This window comes from Microtus oregoni, unplaced genomic scaffold (assembly GCF_018167655.1).
Source record: "Microtus oregoni isolate MIOR12 unplaced genomic scaffold, Mior012 000057F_ref0000458, whole genome shotgun sequence".
Lineage (NCBI taxonomy): Eukaryota > Metazoa > Chordata > Mammalia > Rodentia > Cricetidae > Microtus > Microtus oregoni.
The window spans coordinates 5,673,911-5,688,372 of record NW_024543833.1 but is presented as its reverse complement, the minus strand read 5'-3'; the positions used below and the strand labels follow the sequence as shown (position 1 = coordinate 5,688,372).

Genomic DNA, 14,462 nt, shown 5'->3' with positions numbered 1-14,462 from the left:
AGTTTATAGTGGTAATAAATGTTATTTAATAAATTCATGTAACACAAGTTTGAGGTGCCTTTCATTTTTATTGTTTTCTGACATTCTGTGTGAAGTTTGTGGTGCCTGGTCTTGCCTTGATCTGAGTTTTAGGTAACTACAGTGGGAGTTGTTAGAATTTGAAAAGCAGACTCCCTTTGGGAGTAGCACTATTATTATAGTCAGAAAACATATTTGTGGTGTAGTTAGCTGAATGCTGTTGTTTTTAGTGATAGTACTGTATAAAGAAAGCTACTGGGAAATGTAGCTAACAGGAGTCTCTATATGAGATTTAGCTTGGCTAAAGTATATTACTCATTTTTTTTTAAGTTTAAAAAAAAATTAAAACTGGGGATATAGTCAGTGAAGTAAGGTTTTAAACAGGATTGACCAACCATAAACTGTGACCTTGACGTATGTCTTCTATATTAAAGAGCTTGTTGCTAATGGGTATTTTCAAGTGTGATTGGAAAGACTGCTTGGAGGACCTTTGCAGAGTGGGTTTAATTACGTTCCAGCGGGCAAGTAGGATGGAATGGGCATTGACTCTGGGTTCACACGCACTGCAGCTCTTGTACTTGTCTCTGCTTTTCTCAAATTTTTTTCTTAACCAATACCCCCTCCCCCCCCAAATTGATTGCATTCTTGGTTTCTTGTTCTTTATTGATTTTTCTTGGCACTGCTATAATTATCTGTAGGTATCCCCATCTCTCAAGGTGATAAAATAATTGAAATACCAAGTAGATTACTGAAGATGTCTCTGGAGCTAATGGGGGCAGGTAGCTCACAGTAGTGTGAAAGTGACCAACTGGCGTGTGGTGAAATGATGGCAGTGTTTTCACAGTGGAGTGTGCTGTGGTGTAATTGTTAGCTATAGCCACACATGTGGCTAATGTGTGGCTACGTGTGCTTCGTGCTTACCCTGTTGGACAACACAGTTTAGAATGAAAAGACGAAGTCTTAGCTTTACATGTAAAATATTTTGTGTGCGTGTGAGTGTGCGCGCGCGCGCACACACACACACACACACACACACACTTTCAAAGATACCTCAAAGTTTCAGAGTTGGCTTTGAACATTTTAAGGAGACAATGGTGACAAGGTGGTAATTTTGGGTGAGTGAGATGGCTGAGCAGGTAAAAATCCTGCTACCAAGTCTGACGATCTGAGTTCCATTGCCAGGACCCACATAGAGGTGGGAGAAGAGGGTGTGTGTGTGTGTGTGTGTGTGTGTGCACATGCGCGGCAAGGAGAGGGAAGATAGAGAAAATAAATATTAAAAATTTAAGACAAGATCATTTCTAAAATTTAGTTGGATTTATCCTGGGATGCGCTACATTAGGTTGTGAATGCAAAGCATATTTAGGGAACTTAGGGAGCTTGCTTCTGTTCAGTTCTACATTAGACTAAATTCTTTATGTTTCGTTGTTTAATGCTGTAATATAAATGTTTTAGAAATGAAGTGCAAATAACCCGGTGTTAATATGACCTATGATAAATTTTGCATATTCCTTACAATAATTACTGTTTGGGACAAGTCCATTTCCGAGTTTAACTTAACAGCATGGCACTACCTTGGAAAGACACAGTTCTTTCACTGCCTTCTTCTGCTTTCTCAGACTTGGTACTTTGAAAAATAGAAATAGAAGCTTCCTATTTATTTATTTATTTATTTATTTATTTATTTTTGGAGCGGTCAATTCTGTGTCAGATCCACCGTCTTGAATTCCTCATAAATTATCTTGGGTAGTAAGATAGTTAGTAAGTTATTGTGCTTTATAGGCATAGGCTTGGGACTGTGTGACTGTACTCCAGATCCCCAGACACACAGAGGAGACACTTGCTTCATATGCCTTGGGACTGTCTGACTGTCCTCTAGATCCCCAGACACACAGAGGAGACACGTGCTTCAGTTATTCTCACAGTTATCAGACATACAGTTTATAGCTCAGTAGTGTAGCTCAGGGCAACATCTGTGAGGTTAAAAAAGCTTATGTTAGTGGGTAGTTGCACTTCAGTTTAGACTTATGTACAGTCTGGAGGATCGATTGGAAAGGCCTGAAGTTGGACTTAGGCAAGCAAATTGGGCCGTTTTAGTCCAAAAAATTAATGGACCTAAATTATTGCCTCGACCTGAGGTATAGAAATAGGAGAATCAAGAAATCAGTAGGTTTAGGTGCCTGCTGGTCACAGGGAGAGAGAATCAACACTCTAAAATCGTGGCTTTGGTCACTGCTGTATTCTGATCATAGTTTGTCTCCTAGAGGTTCTTGTCAGGAGACTTGGCCTTTGGTACTGTGATTCTGAGGGTGGAAAGTTTAAGTAATAGGGTTCCACTTTTATAATGGATTAATGCCAGGGTTCTGGAACATTGTAGATTTTGTAGGCATTCATATTGCAGTGGGTTGTTCCCAAGCCTAGCCCTTCCCTGTCCGCTCTCTTCTGTTTGTACAAGCTCCTTAAGCTTGTGGACCGCTACTTTGACCTGTTGTGATGGCCAGAGGCCCACACCAGGGTGCTGGCACCATGCTTCAGGTTCTCCAGTAAATAAGACTGTGAGCTAAATTAACCCTTTTTAAGTTGCCTTACCCCAGGGTATTTTGTTAATGTGTATGCATGTGTGAAGTTATCCATGTGATGGTTGGTGACAGGGGAGAACCTGTGGGTTGGGATGAAGCTGATGGAGTTACAGTAGCTGTGTTTCTTGGGCTCTCATAAATTCATCATGTGAAGATTCCTACCCTAGTTTGTCATCTGTCATTTATTGTGCCCAGTGTTTAGACAAATAGGAAAGGTATTTTTTCATATTGCAGAATGCAAATGAGATGAATAAAAATTCTGTGGAAAAGTGACAAGAACTTTCCCAAAGGTAAGAACAAAGTCAGGAAAGTGTAGTATTACAGAAGCGTGGAGAAATCAAGGAGGGTAAAGACTGCATCAGAATTGGAATGGACCTGGTGACCTTTATAGAGCCCATTTCCAGGGACTGGAAGGGTTAGAAAGCAGGTTTTATGCCAGGTCTTTGAAAATTTTATACTTTGGATTTATTGTTAGCTGAAATAGCGTGGGTAAATAGTGAAAGGCTAGTACAGAGTGTTGCCCTCCTGCTAATGTGTTTCAGCTCCTGGCTCTAGTTTGTTTTTGTTGTTCTTCCTTTTTGTATGTTCTTTTAGGTCATATGCAAATATAAACATACTATATTTGTATGTTATTATATGTGCATGTTTTAACCTCCCTATAAAATGGTTAGAATGGCTTTTTCTAAATATTGAAAGACAGCTTGGAAGGAAGCAGAACGAGGATGGAGGATTGTTGCTTGAGGATGCATGCCTTAGAAACTTCCAGGATCCTTTGAATTGAATGCCATAACTTTTTTGGGGGAGGGGAGTGTTTCTCCTACAGAAATTTTATCTTCATCAGAATTTCAAAAGGATCTGTACCTGAAAAACATATCCATTGGTTTGTTTGTGTTAAAGAAGGAAGGAGAGCAAGGTGTTAGGGGGAAAAGAGGGGCCAGGCCATTTGATGTGGTTCAGAATAACCATTTGCTTGATGACTTCTCAGTTATTGAGTAAATCTCTGAGGGTTCTGTGGTCAATTCATCATCATAACCATACTTTGTATCACCATACAAATATTGTGGTAAGAACTACCCTTTAGCTTCAATATTCCTAGGATTTCCACTCTAGTTGAATACAAAGAGAATATGTCTCCTGACCTGTAAAACTCCACCAGTTCTGTTCCGCGCTCTACTCGTTACGCGCTATGGGAATTAGGCTGAAAATTTAAAAACATACACAGACAGACGGGGACACGGGTCATCCTTGATACAAGAATGCCCAATTTATTGTACTCGGGGCAGCTTATATAGGGCTCTGACCATGCCCCAGCTCTCCGGATCTTTTGCTGCAGACCCATCAGAACCCACTCCACTGCCATCAGGGTCTCCTGCTCAGAGCAGCTGCAGGCTGCTCAGAGCAGAGGAAAACAACACTGACCTATAGAGAAAGTGACAGAAGTCTCTTCCAAAGACCCCCGTGCTCTGTATTTCTTGCTGGTTTGAGTGTCTTCGTGCCTGTGGGAGTATAGAGACTGATTGAATACTCCACAGGTGATAGATTAGTAAGACAGGGAAGTCTTTGCTAGGAGTTATTAGTGTTTATATTAAGTGTGGGTCCATATCAAATATTGAGCACTGTTAATTTGATATGAAATGGAGAAAAGTGGAAGTGAGGAGATAGTTTTGTCTAGTGAGGAATAGCCAAGACATGGGAGACGTGTGGTGCTGAACACAATGGAATTATTAATGGGATTTGCTAGCAGATTCGATGTGGAGACTAACAGAAAACTTGAGGTGAACCCTTGCATTTTAGGTAGAGGGGATACTGAAAGCTAGGACCCTAGGGGAAGAATGAATAAGGCTGAATAAAAGTGAACTGATAATGTCAGTTTGAGGTTCCTGGAATACTTAGATGCAGATGCTGTGTGTAGTGGGCACACTGCTAGAACAAAGATAAGCTGGAAAGTCACTGGCACACGTAATATTCCCAGTAATGAGACTGGTGAGTCCCAGACACAGGCAGGGATCCAGTCCTGAGAAGCTCTGAAGTTTGGCTAAGGTTGATGGAATCAGCATAAATGGGTTGTGAAAAAGATTACTAGTTAGTAAGGCGGGGCAAGAGAAAGTAGGGAGAGCAGAAACCTGCTTCCTGGTCCTTAACACACTGTTTGGAGGGGCCCCGGAAGGCTAGAGATGGCTCAGAGGGTGAGTACTTGCTATCTCTGTAAGCCCAATGACCTGAGCTAGATCTCTGTAACTTATATAAGCATGAAAGGAGAGAACTGGTTCTCTTCTGACCTCCACTCATGTGCCTTGGCACAAGCACCCCCCCCACAATAATAATTGCAAATGATTTAAAAAATTAATAAGAGGTTAACATGTAGCTCAGTGATAGAGTGAGTCTAGGGATTGTTTCTTTTATATTTTAAATTGGAACAGACAGTGCTCCTTTTCATAACAATTTTGCAGCAGATCTTATAGGTTACATTTAATTATCATATTTTCCTTTAGTACTTTCAGGTTCAAGACAGAAAACGACTACTTAGACTGGAGCTGTGCAGTAGGACCAAATGTGTGGTGGCATTTTGCCTCTAATTAGCTTATTGTATGCAATTTTCAAAGTCTGGGCAAGCATGAGTCTCAGTTTGGAAATACTGTAGAGGAAGTCTCAGGTGGTTATATTTGAGTGGGATGGTAAGTCACTCGTAAAATACTAACTCTATGCAGTGAGCTAAGTAATGCAAAGGTGACTGGGTGATATTTTAGGTTGAATGATGAGAACAGGTTTCTCTGATGGTTAATTTTCAGACTGAGCACTGGGTGACAAGTGGCCATTCTTCAGAAGTTGAGAGGAAAGTATTCTGTACAGAGGAAAGAGCCAGTGCTAAATTGTTAAGAAAAGATGCCCCAGTATGTAAGGGCAGAAAGAAGGTCAAAATGCTGGAGTTGAGTGAGTGGAGAGGTACCCAGCTGAGGGTGTGAACCAGACGAGTCTACTGGGGCTTTATGCCGGCACAGGAATGGTGCAGAGTGCTGTGCGGAGGTCCTGGTGGAAGCTGACGGTGTTAGAAACTGCATTGGTGTCATCACATACCGTTCTATTTGATCTGTCTATGAATCTTTTGTAATAAGTATCCTCATTAACTGATAAGGAAATTGACCTTAGTGGTACTGAATCTTTGTTTCCCAACAGCTACAGGATTAAAATGGTACGTGAATGATACTTTGCAATGTCAGTTGTATATGTGTATTGGGTAAGCAGAGCAAAAGTTTTCACCCTACAATAAGGTGAATTTTTAAAAGTGAAAAATTAACAATTGGAAAGTAAAATCTCAATGCTTTGGTTATAGAATCTGCAGTGTCTTTTATATAGCTTTTCTCAAAAAACGGACAAGGCTGGAGTTGGTGCCAGGTTTACGAGAACCTCTTGCTCTTGCAGTGGACCAGGGTTCAGTTCCCAGCACCAACAAGGAGACCTTATCTCTCTTTAGGCCTTTGTGGACACTATACCGATGTGATGCATGTGAAGGCGTAAGTCATAAACAATGTCACACCAGTTTGGAATTATGATTAATAGGGTGGTATTTATTTAAAGGGGAAAAAACTTACAGATCACCGTCAGCCCTCTGCGCAACCAGGAAGGGAGTCTAGTCGCCGGTGGAGCAGGAAGTGAAGAGAGAGAGGAGAGGGAAGTGGCCACTTTTTTAAAGGGAGAGAGACCACGCCCCAATGGGCTGGTATCTCAGCGGCGATAGGCTGGAGGAGTGGGAGGACCTCCCGTAACATGCATGTATATACATTCAGGCAAATACACTCACACACACGAAACAAGTCTTTAATAATAATAAATCTAGCCAAGAAAGGTGATATTTAGAGTTCAGTCACTGTGTTATATGATATATAAGCTTTACATGATATCTGTCTGAAGACGTGGTGTTGGAGGTCAAACCCAGGGCAGCGCCCTTGTTTGCGGGGTTACAGTGGCTCGAAATGGTGCGCTTTCCACAGAGGGGCAGTTGCAAATACTGAGTTGAGAAATGAATATTTGAAATGGATATTGAGACGTGAATGTCTTGATAGCTTCTTCCACAAATAAAATCCTGTTCTTTTAATAAAATGCAGGGAACTTTGTGTATCTGTCTACTGATTATTAAAGGTGTTTTTTTTTTTTTTTTTTTTTTTGGTTCACTGATATTGTAGCACAAAGTCTTTTAAAAGTAGTTTCGGGAAGGTCTGAGTCACATAAGATGACTTTTCCCTTCCACCTCATCTATTGAAAAGGGAATAAGAATAGAAGTGATGCTCGCACTTAGTAAGACTTACCGAAGAGCATGAAGCTATTTTGTAATACGTATAGTCAGGCATGGTTGTGTGCGCCTATAATCCAGTTGCTGGGGAAGGAGGGGCAGGAGTTGGGAGGCCAGCTTAGGCAATATAGCAAGAATCTATTTCCATAGCAGGAGGAACAGAAGACCCCCCGCCCCTTTCTTTTGAGCTGTATTTCATACTGAAGTTATCATTTATGTTTAGTAATTATGTTAAAATTATAAGACACCATCTTTGGTAAACCAGAGAGTTTATTTTTTAAACATCATTGAGAACTTTATGTGATAATGGGAAGTGGAAAAAACCCACTAAATATCTGTATTAATATGGATAAAACACTGATTGTTTATTAATATTAATACTGATAAAATATCAGTAAAGAAATAACTTTAAAATGGAAGATTTGATTGAAAAGAAGTATATGAAATGTAGGCCACTGAAGTGTTGGCTCATGTATGGGTTGCTAGCAGTCGATCAGTTTGTTACAATGTAACTAAGGATAACTTCTGATAGTTGCATTTGTAATTATCTACATTAGGTAAAATAGAAACTGATGTCATCTTCACAGTGCAGTGAGCTGTGTGTATTCTTACAGTCCTAAGGGGGTCAGGATGCAAACAGTAGGAGATACTGGTTTATGAAGTCCTCTTCATCACTCACGCTCTGTAACCAGGGTGGCTCACTAAAGTGTTCCATGGTATTGAGACCCCATTGTTCCATCCCCTCCACAGTCACCTTTATTGTATACTTCTCTTTTTGTTGTTTTTGTTTTCAAGACGGTTTCTCTGTGTAACAACACTGGTTGTCCTGAAACTCTCTTTGTAGACCAGGCTGGCTTCCAACTGACAGAGAACCACCTGCCTCTGCCTCCTAAGTGCTGGGATTAAAGGCGTGCACCACCACTGCCTAGCTATTGCCTAAGTCTTGCATTACAGGCTTTTGTGGAAGGTCATTGAATGTAAAAGAAAAAAATTTGCTTGCAGATTGTGTTATTTAGTACCACAGTTACTTCTAGATTGAAATGGGACGTCTTTTTAGAATTTTAAAGTTTGTGAGCTAGGCTGTTTACAATGTTGCAGTGAATTTGCTGGTTTAGTTTGTAATGTAAACGAATTTCACTTTTTTATATTTAAAGAAATGATTTTGTGAACAGCTATAATCATGCTTTAAGCCAAGGTGATTGTTCTTAATGCTGAAGTTTATGGCAGAGTGTCAGTGGTTTAGGGCAACTTGGGTAACAGGTGGTCATGAATTAAGTGACTCTGGCAGTCCTTAGGGGAGACTGGTAATGCAGTTTACTGGTTCTGTAAGCTTCTGGGAAGCTGGTCAGTCTACTTTGCAGATTTCTCAAGAGAATGTTTTAAATACAAAATTGTCAAAAATGTTAGCCAGTCAAAAGTAAAAGAAGTGCTTAAAAATGTTTGAGAAGTCAAGAGAAGAATGATGACGTACATTCTTAGTGCCTTACTCTATGCAGTTGTCTTCCTTAGGAACTAGGCTAGGGTTCTTTAAGATACAACAGAGTGAACCATCTCAATTAGACAGTAGAACCTAACAATGTATCTTATATTTTTTAGCAGGTTCTTCTAATTTTTCTTTATTGGTCCAATAGCATACACACACACACACACACACACACTCACTCACTTACTCACTCACTCACCAACCTTAGCGTTTGTTCCGTTTGTTTGGTTGTTAGTTTTTATTTATTTATTTTATTTAGGTAACGGTGTCCTGGAACTCACTCTGTAGACCAGGCTGGTCTCATACTCAGAGAGATCCGACTGCCCCTGCCTCTTGAGTTCTCGGTTTAAACGTGTGTGCCACCTCTATCCTGCCAACTTTAGCATTTTTAACACTGCTAATTTCAAATGTTCCATACTTTCAGTCTTTGCGGATTTAAGACTCATAGTTCGTTATAGTGAAGAGTAGGCCCACTTTATCCTTTCTAGAATGAATCTCGACTTGGATACGCTTGTGTATACAAACAGTCGCAGTTACTTCTGTATCTGCTCATGCTGTATTTGATCTAGTACCAGCAAAGCATATTGTTTTTTTTTAATTAAAGAACATGTTAACCAAACATGATACTGTTTAGTGATGTATTTATAATCTTAATGACAGCAGGTTGTCATCCTTAAGAATTAGGATTCCTGAAGACTGAACATTGGCCTTAGGTTGGATGACTCTGTTGTTTAGGACCTTGGTGTTCTAAATGTTGTTGGCTAGAAATGCTTGATTCCCTGTATGTACCCCAGAATTAACTTCAGAAGTTTTAAAAAATGCACACCCCTAGACCCCACAAAAATGCACCAAGCCTGTTCCCCACCTGTAACTCCAGTGCTAGAGAGGCAGACACGAGGATCCCTGGCTCTTTCTGGCCAGTTGGTCTAGTCAAATTGGTAAGCGTCAGGTTCAGTGAGACATCTTGTCTATAAAAGTAAGGTAAAGAGAGGAGGACTCTTGACATCAACTTTTTACATCTTTTGTCAGTATCAAAATAGCAATGATTTTTGTCCCGTCCTTTTTGTTATCATTCCATTGAGTTTTGCAAATGAAGAGCAGTTCTGTTTTACAGTTTGACCTTACGAAAACATGTCTGACATATTATTTACTGGATGATCCAAATTTGAATAACCTATCATATAGCTTTCCAAAGCTTTGATTTTAAGTCTTCCCAAAAGCAAGAAGTGTAACACATAACAGAACTAAGGACTGGCTGTCAGGCTGGCTGCGTGCTTGTCACAGGCAGCCTGAGCTCCGTAATGAGTTTCTGTTCAAGCCTGGGATATGTAGTGAGAGATTGTTTCAATAAACTAAACAGGAATACAGGACAATTATTCCTTATGCAGAATACTTCTGCCAGACTTTTTAGACTTTGGAATATTTCCACATATGTAAGTGGGTAGGCCTCACATTATGGTCAGACCCAAGTTGGTAATGCAGTCTGTTGGTTTTCAAATACATGCACCAATTGTGTGTACAGAGGGCAAGCTAATGCACTTTCTGGGAACCTTTGCTTGTTTGCACCTAGTTGTATGAGATCACATGTGAAATTTCCATTTTTATTAGCAATGCTCAAATTTTGATATTTTAATTTGGCCATGTCTTATTTTATCAACATTTTCTAGAATGAATTCTGTTTACTAGAATCAGTAATTTAATGTTATTTTTTTATGTTAAGTCTGGTCTCATTGCTAGTCAATCAAGTTAGGTTTTAATGCTTAAATATTTAAGGCTAGTATTTGTCCTAGTCTTAGAATATAGAAATAACCGTTATCCTGATTGCAACTTTAAAGTTCTTATTCTTTCTCAGATATATTAATGTCCTTAATATTCTGCTAATTAGATAATTAATATTATACAAAGAATTGAAAGTATACCTTAATTATGAAAAATAATACATAATAAAGTGCTTAAAACAAACTTTTAGAGGAACTGGAGGGATGACTCAGCAGTTAAGAACCCATATTGCTCTTTCAGAGGACCCGAGTTGAGTTCTCAGCACCCACACAGGGTCTCATAACTGTTTGTGACTCCAATTCCAGGGCATTTTAACATTGCTTCTGACCTTTTCATGCTCTTGCATGCACATGGTTCACATACATACACACAGGCTCATACACATACACAATTGTTGGCGGAGGCTGCTTGTTTGTTTCCTGGCCATCCAGACCCAAAATAACCACACAGAAACTGTATTAGTTAAAACACTGCTTGGCCTATTATCTTAGGCATATTTCTGGCTAACTCTTATATCTTAAATTAACCCATTTCTATTAATCTGTATATCACCACATGGTTGTGGAAGGTAAGTTTCCATCCGACGTCCGGCATCTGTCTTCTGCAGCGGCTACATGGCCTCTCTCTGACTCCGCCTACTCTCTCCTATATCTGGTTGGAATTCTACTTTGCCTTATTCTGTGCTGCAATAGGCCCAAAGCAGCATCTTTATTAACCAGTGGTATTCAAAGCATATAAAGGGGAATCTACATCATAAAATAAGTATTTTTCTTTTAAATGTACCTTTAAAATATTCAAAGTGCTGCCAGGCAGTAGTGGTGCATGCCTTTAATCCCAGCACTCCGGAGATAGAGGCAGGTAGATCTCTGTGAGTTCAAGGCCAGCCTGGTCTACAAGATCTAGTTCCAGAACAGGCTCCAAAGCTATAGAGAAACCCTGTCTCGAAAATTAATCAATCAAACAAATAAAAAAGTACTGACACAGACCAAGAGTTGGAATAATGGTTATATATTCTTTTAAAATTATGGATGTTGAGTTTAAAAAGGTATTGATCCAATTTTCTTTACATATTGTATTAATGAAAACATTTCTATTTACAGGGTAAACCAGACTTGAACACAACATTGCCAATTAGACAAACTGCATCAATTTTCAAGCAACCAGTCACCAAAGTCACAAACCACCCCAACAATAAAGTGAAGTCAGACCCACAACGGATGAATGAACAACCACGTCAGGTAAGGGGCTAATTTGTTCTCTAATCATATTTTCCAGAAAATTCTTGTATTTTTATCAAGCATAATTCAAATAAATTCTGATTATATTGGAATACATTTGAAAAAGCTTTATGTCTATAGAGAATAGCCATAATAATACAAGATTTAATAAAATACTCTAGAAGTTAATTAAAGTGAATCTAACCAATATTATTGGCAACAGTTTTAATGCTCTCTGTGTTATAATATTCCTGAGATTTGGTTGTACTAATCTTAGCTTTTTAAAGATGATTTTTCTAGGAATAGTGTTTCCTAGAAAGATGAATCATGCAGCTCGTGTTGTGTTTGGCTTGAAAACATTTTCTATTATTTGGAAATTGCTTCTTTTCCCCTTTTTTTCTGGTTTCTAATTTCAAAGAATCTGTCCCAAATCTTTTGAAAAACAGAATCAGATATAATTTGCCAGTATGGGTATATCACCGTGCTTTTCGTTTTTACATAAGTTCAGTGCATTTTTCTCTTTCATTATTTCTTCAACTTATATCCACCAGAAACTTTTCTTAGACAAGGGTATTATCTGAAAGGCCTCCCTGCTGCTTAACAAGGTCGCACAGCCAGGGATGAGACTGGACCAAGTGCTCAGCCTCCCTCATGTGGTCAGAAGTTAGGTGCTCCATGAATTTCAGTCACAACTGGGGGAGGAGGTGGAGGAGAAACACTGCATTTTCTCTTTTTTCTATTTCCTCCCACTTAGTGGGTTAGAAACACTGATTGGCCTACAATGAGTAGCTTTTGCTCAGATATTCTCCACGCCATCTTTTCATTTGAAATTATTTTTCACTAGTCCTTCAAGTGTTTCATCTCCAGACTTCACAAAGGACAGGGCCAAATCTCTCAGACAGTTGCTCTAGAAGAAACTACAGAAAGAAATTCAGTTCCCACATCCTCTGTAGTGTTTTTTCCTCTTCAGGTGAGCCAGGAAAACAGAAGATGTTTGGAGCCACATTGGATCAGCATCTTGCTGTAGATGTCTCAAGATTTGAAGTTCTAAACTTGCTTTACTGTTGGTCCCCAAGAGATTCAGCAGGGGCCATGTAAGTGTATCACATCAAGTATAAAAGATGCGTACCTGCATGTGCCATTAGGTTCTTGTCAACACATAGGTTTTCTTTGGGCCATTCAGCTTTTTGTGTGAGGCTTTCCCCTCTGTTTTACTACCATGTGCAGGATAAAAACAAAATGGATGGTGTTTTTAGTGTTTTCAGTTCAGTTCAACAAGAAAGGGATTCTGCCATCTTGAACTCTGCCTGTCTTATCAAGCTATTCTCTGGTTGTATTCTTTTGTAGATAAGGTATGCAGTCTTGAATATCTGTCCTTTGGCTTTTTGGTAACTTAAAATTGTTTCCTTACTAAATTTTTATTATTTGAAAGTTTTGATGTTTATAACTGATCGAAATGCTTCCCAAATCCCAAAAGACAGAGGTAGAATGTAACCTTTAATGATATAGTGGAAATTTGAGTTGTCCTATGAGAACAGGTATTATTTAATAGATTTTTATCCTTTTTTTCTTTCTTTCTCTCTCTCTCTCTTTTCTCTTTTTGGTTTTTCAAGACTGGAGTTTCTTTGTAGCTTTTGAGCCTGTCCTGGCACTAGTTCCCGTAGACCAGGCTGGCCATGAACTCACAGAGATCTACCTGCCTCTGTCTCCCAAGTGCTGGGATTAAAGGTGTGTGCCACCACTGCCTGGCTTATCCTTATTTTTTCTTTGCCAGACCTCACACTATAAACCTGTGTGCTTTATTTAAAGATCAGTTGATTGACAAATTCTGGTCATTTTAGCAGTGATTTGACTGGACCTGAGCCCAGCTTTACACTGTAAAAGTTGTGGTGCCTGTGTTGTGTGGGATGGTTAGCTGTCTATGGAGATCAGTAATGGAGAAACTTAAAGCTGAAATGAACAGAATGGTATCTCTCCTTCTTTGCTTTGTTGAATAGCTTTGAGTTTTCTCTTTTTTATTATGGTTTATAGAATTACTCTCATGACAAGTGTGTGTTTCTTTCCCCCCATCTCTTGTCAGAGAATTTTAGCATCGTTCTAACAGAGATCTTTTGAAGGCTCTTTCTTTGAGCTAGTGTAGGCAGGTGGTATTGTAATAATTTAGCAGGTTACTTCTGCATACCTGGATGTTTTGCTTGGTTATTCTCATGTAACTTGAGAATAACCTAATCTTTAGGAATTTTTGGTTACACCAAGACAGTTATCTTTTCTTCTTCATTTCTTCAACGTAGTAGTTGAAGTGACATTTGAGTGTAGTGTCACCAATGTGAAGATAGTAAAGAGGGAATTTTAAAGTTGTGTCATCTTAAAAGTCTAGTTTAGAAACAGGTTTGTTAATAAAACAATGCTAGTTTTAATTATATTTTGGTATCTGTATGACTACTTCACCATTGTTGGGTAGATAGTTGACAAAAATGTATGAAGATAAAAATAATTCTAATTTTTTTTTAATAATTCTAATTTTGCTACTCATTTGGATCCAGCAAAATATGTCAGCAGTATAAATTACCCATTACTCAACTTGGCAAAGTTATTTTTATTAGACAGTGAATGAATGAGATTTGTATTTCTAAGTTCCCATAGGGAACATAAATTTTTTTCTTTAAATATATCATTCTCTTTTAAGGTATTTAAGTTAGTGGTATGAGCACTGAATTTTAGGCCTAGAATAATAAAGTTTGTGTATGTTAATTCAGGCTTTACTCTCAGTAGGTGTGAAGTAATAGGTGAGAAGAAAAATCAGCAGAAGTATTTTATGCTGAGGTCATTATATAATTGTCCATATAAACTATGAATTTATATGCATTGACTCTTTAAATGCTTTGTCTTTAAATATGCAAACTAGTGTGTTTAAAGAATGCATTAAAACAGAATTTAATAGAAAACAAAGTAGTTATTTGTGCATAAATTAAGATCATAAAGTAGAAATGGGAGGTATTGACCCTGGTTATAATGGGGTAAGTGGCAGTCATTATTGTATGTAGTAGCTGCACATTTATCATTTCATAGCTGGAGAAGATGGACGGAAGGGTTCTCTC

At 38.7% G+C, this 14,462-nt stretch overlaps 1 protein-coding gene across 1 annotated transcript in view; it reads left to right on the top strand.

The window, feature by feature from the left end:
- Mbd2 (methyl-CpG binding domain protein 2) overlaps window positions 1-14,462 on the top strand; it is a 57,618-nt gene that overhangs the window by 12,910 nt on the left and 30,246 nt on the right. The window contains exon 3 of the mRNA XM_041639221.1: window positions 11,248-11,385. Within this exon, the coding sequence (XP_041495155.1) occupies window positions 11,248-11,385 (138 nt within the window). The remainder of the gene's footprint in view (window positions 1-11,247; window positions 11,386-14,462) is intronic.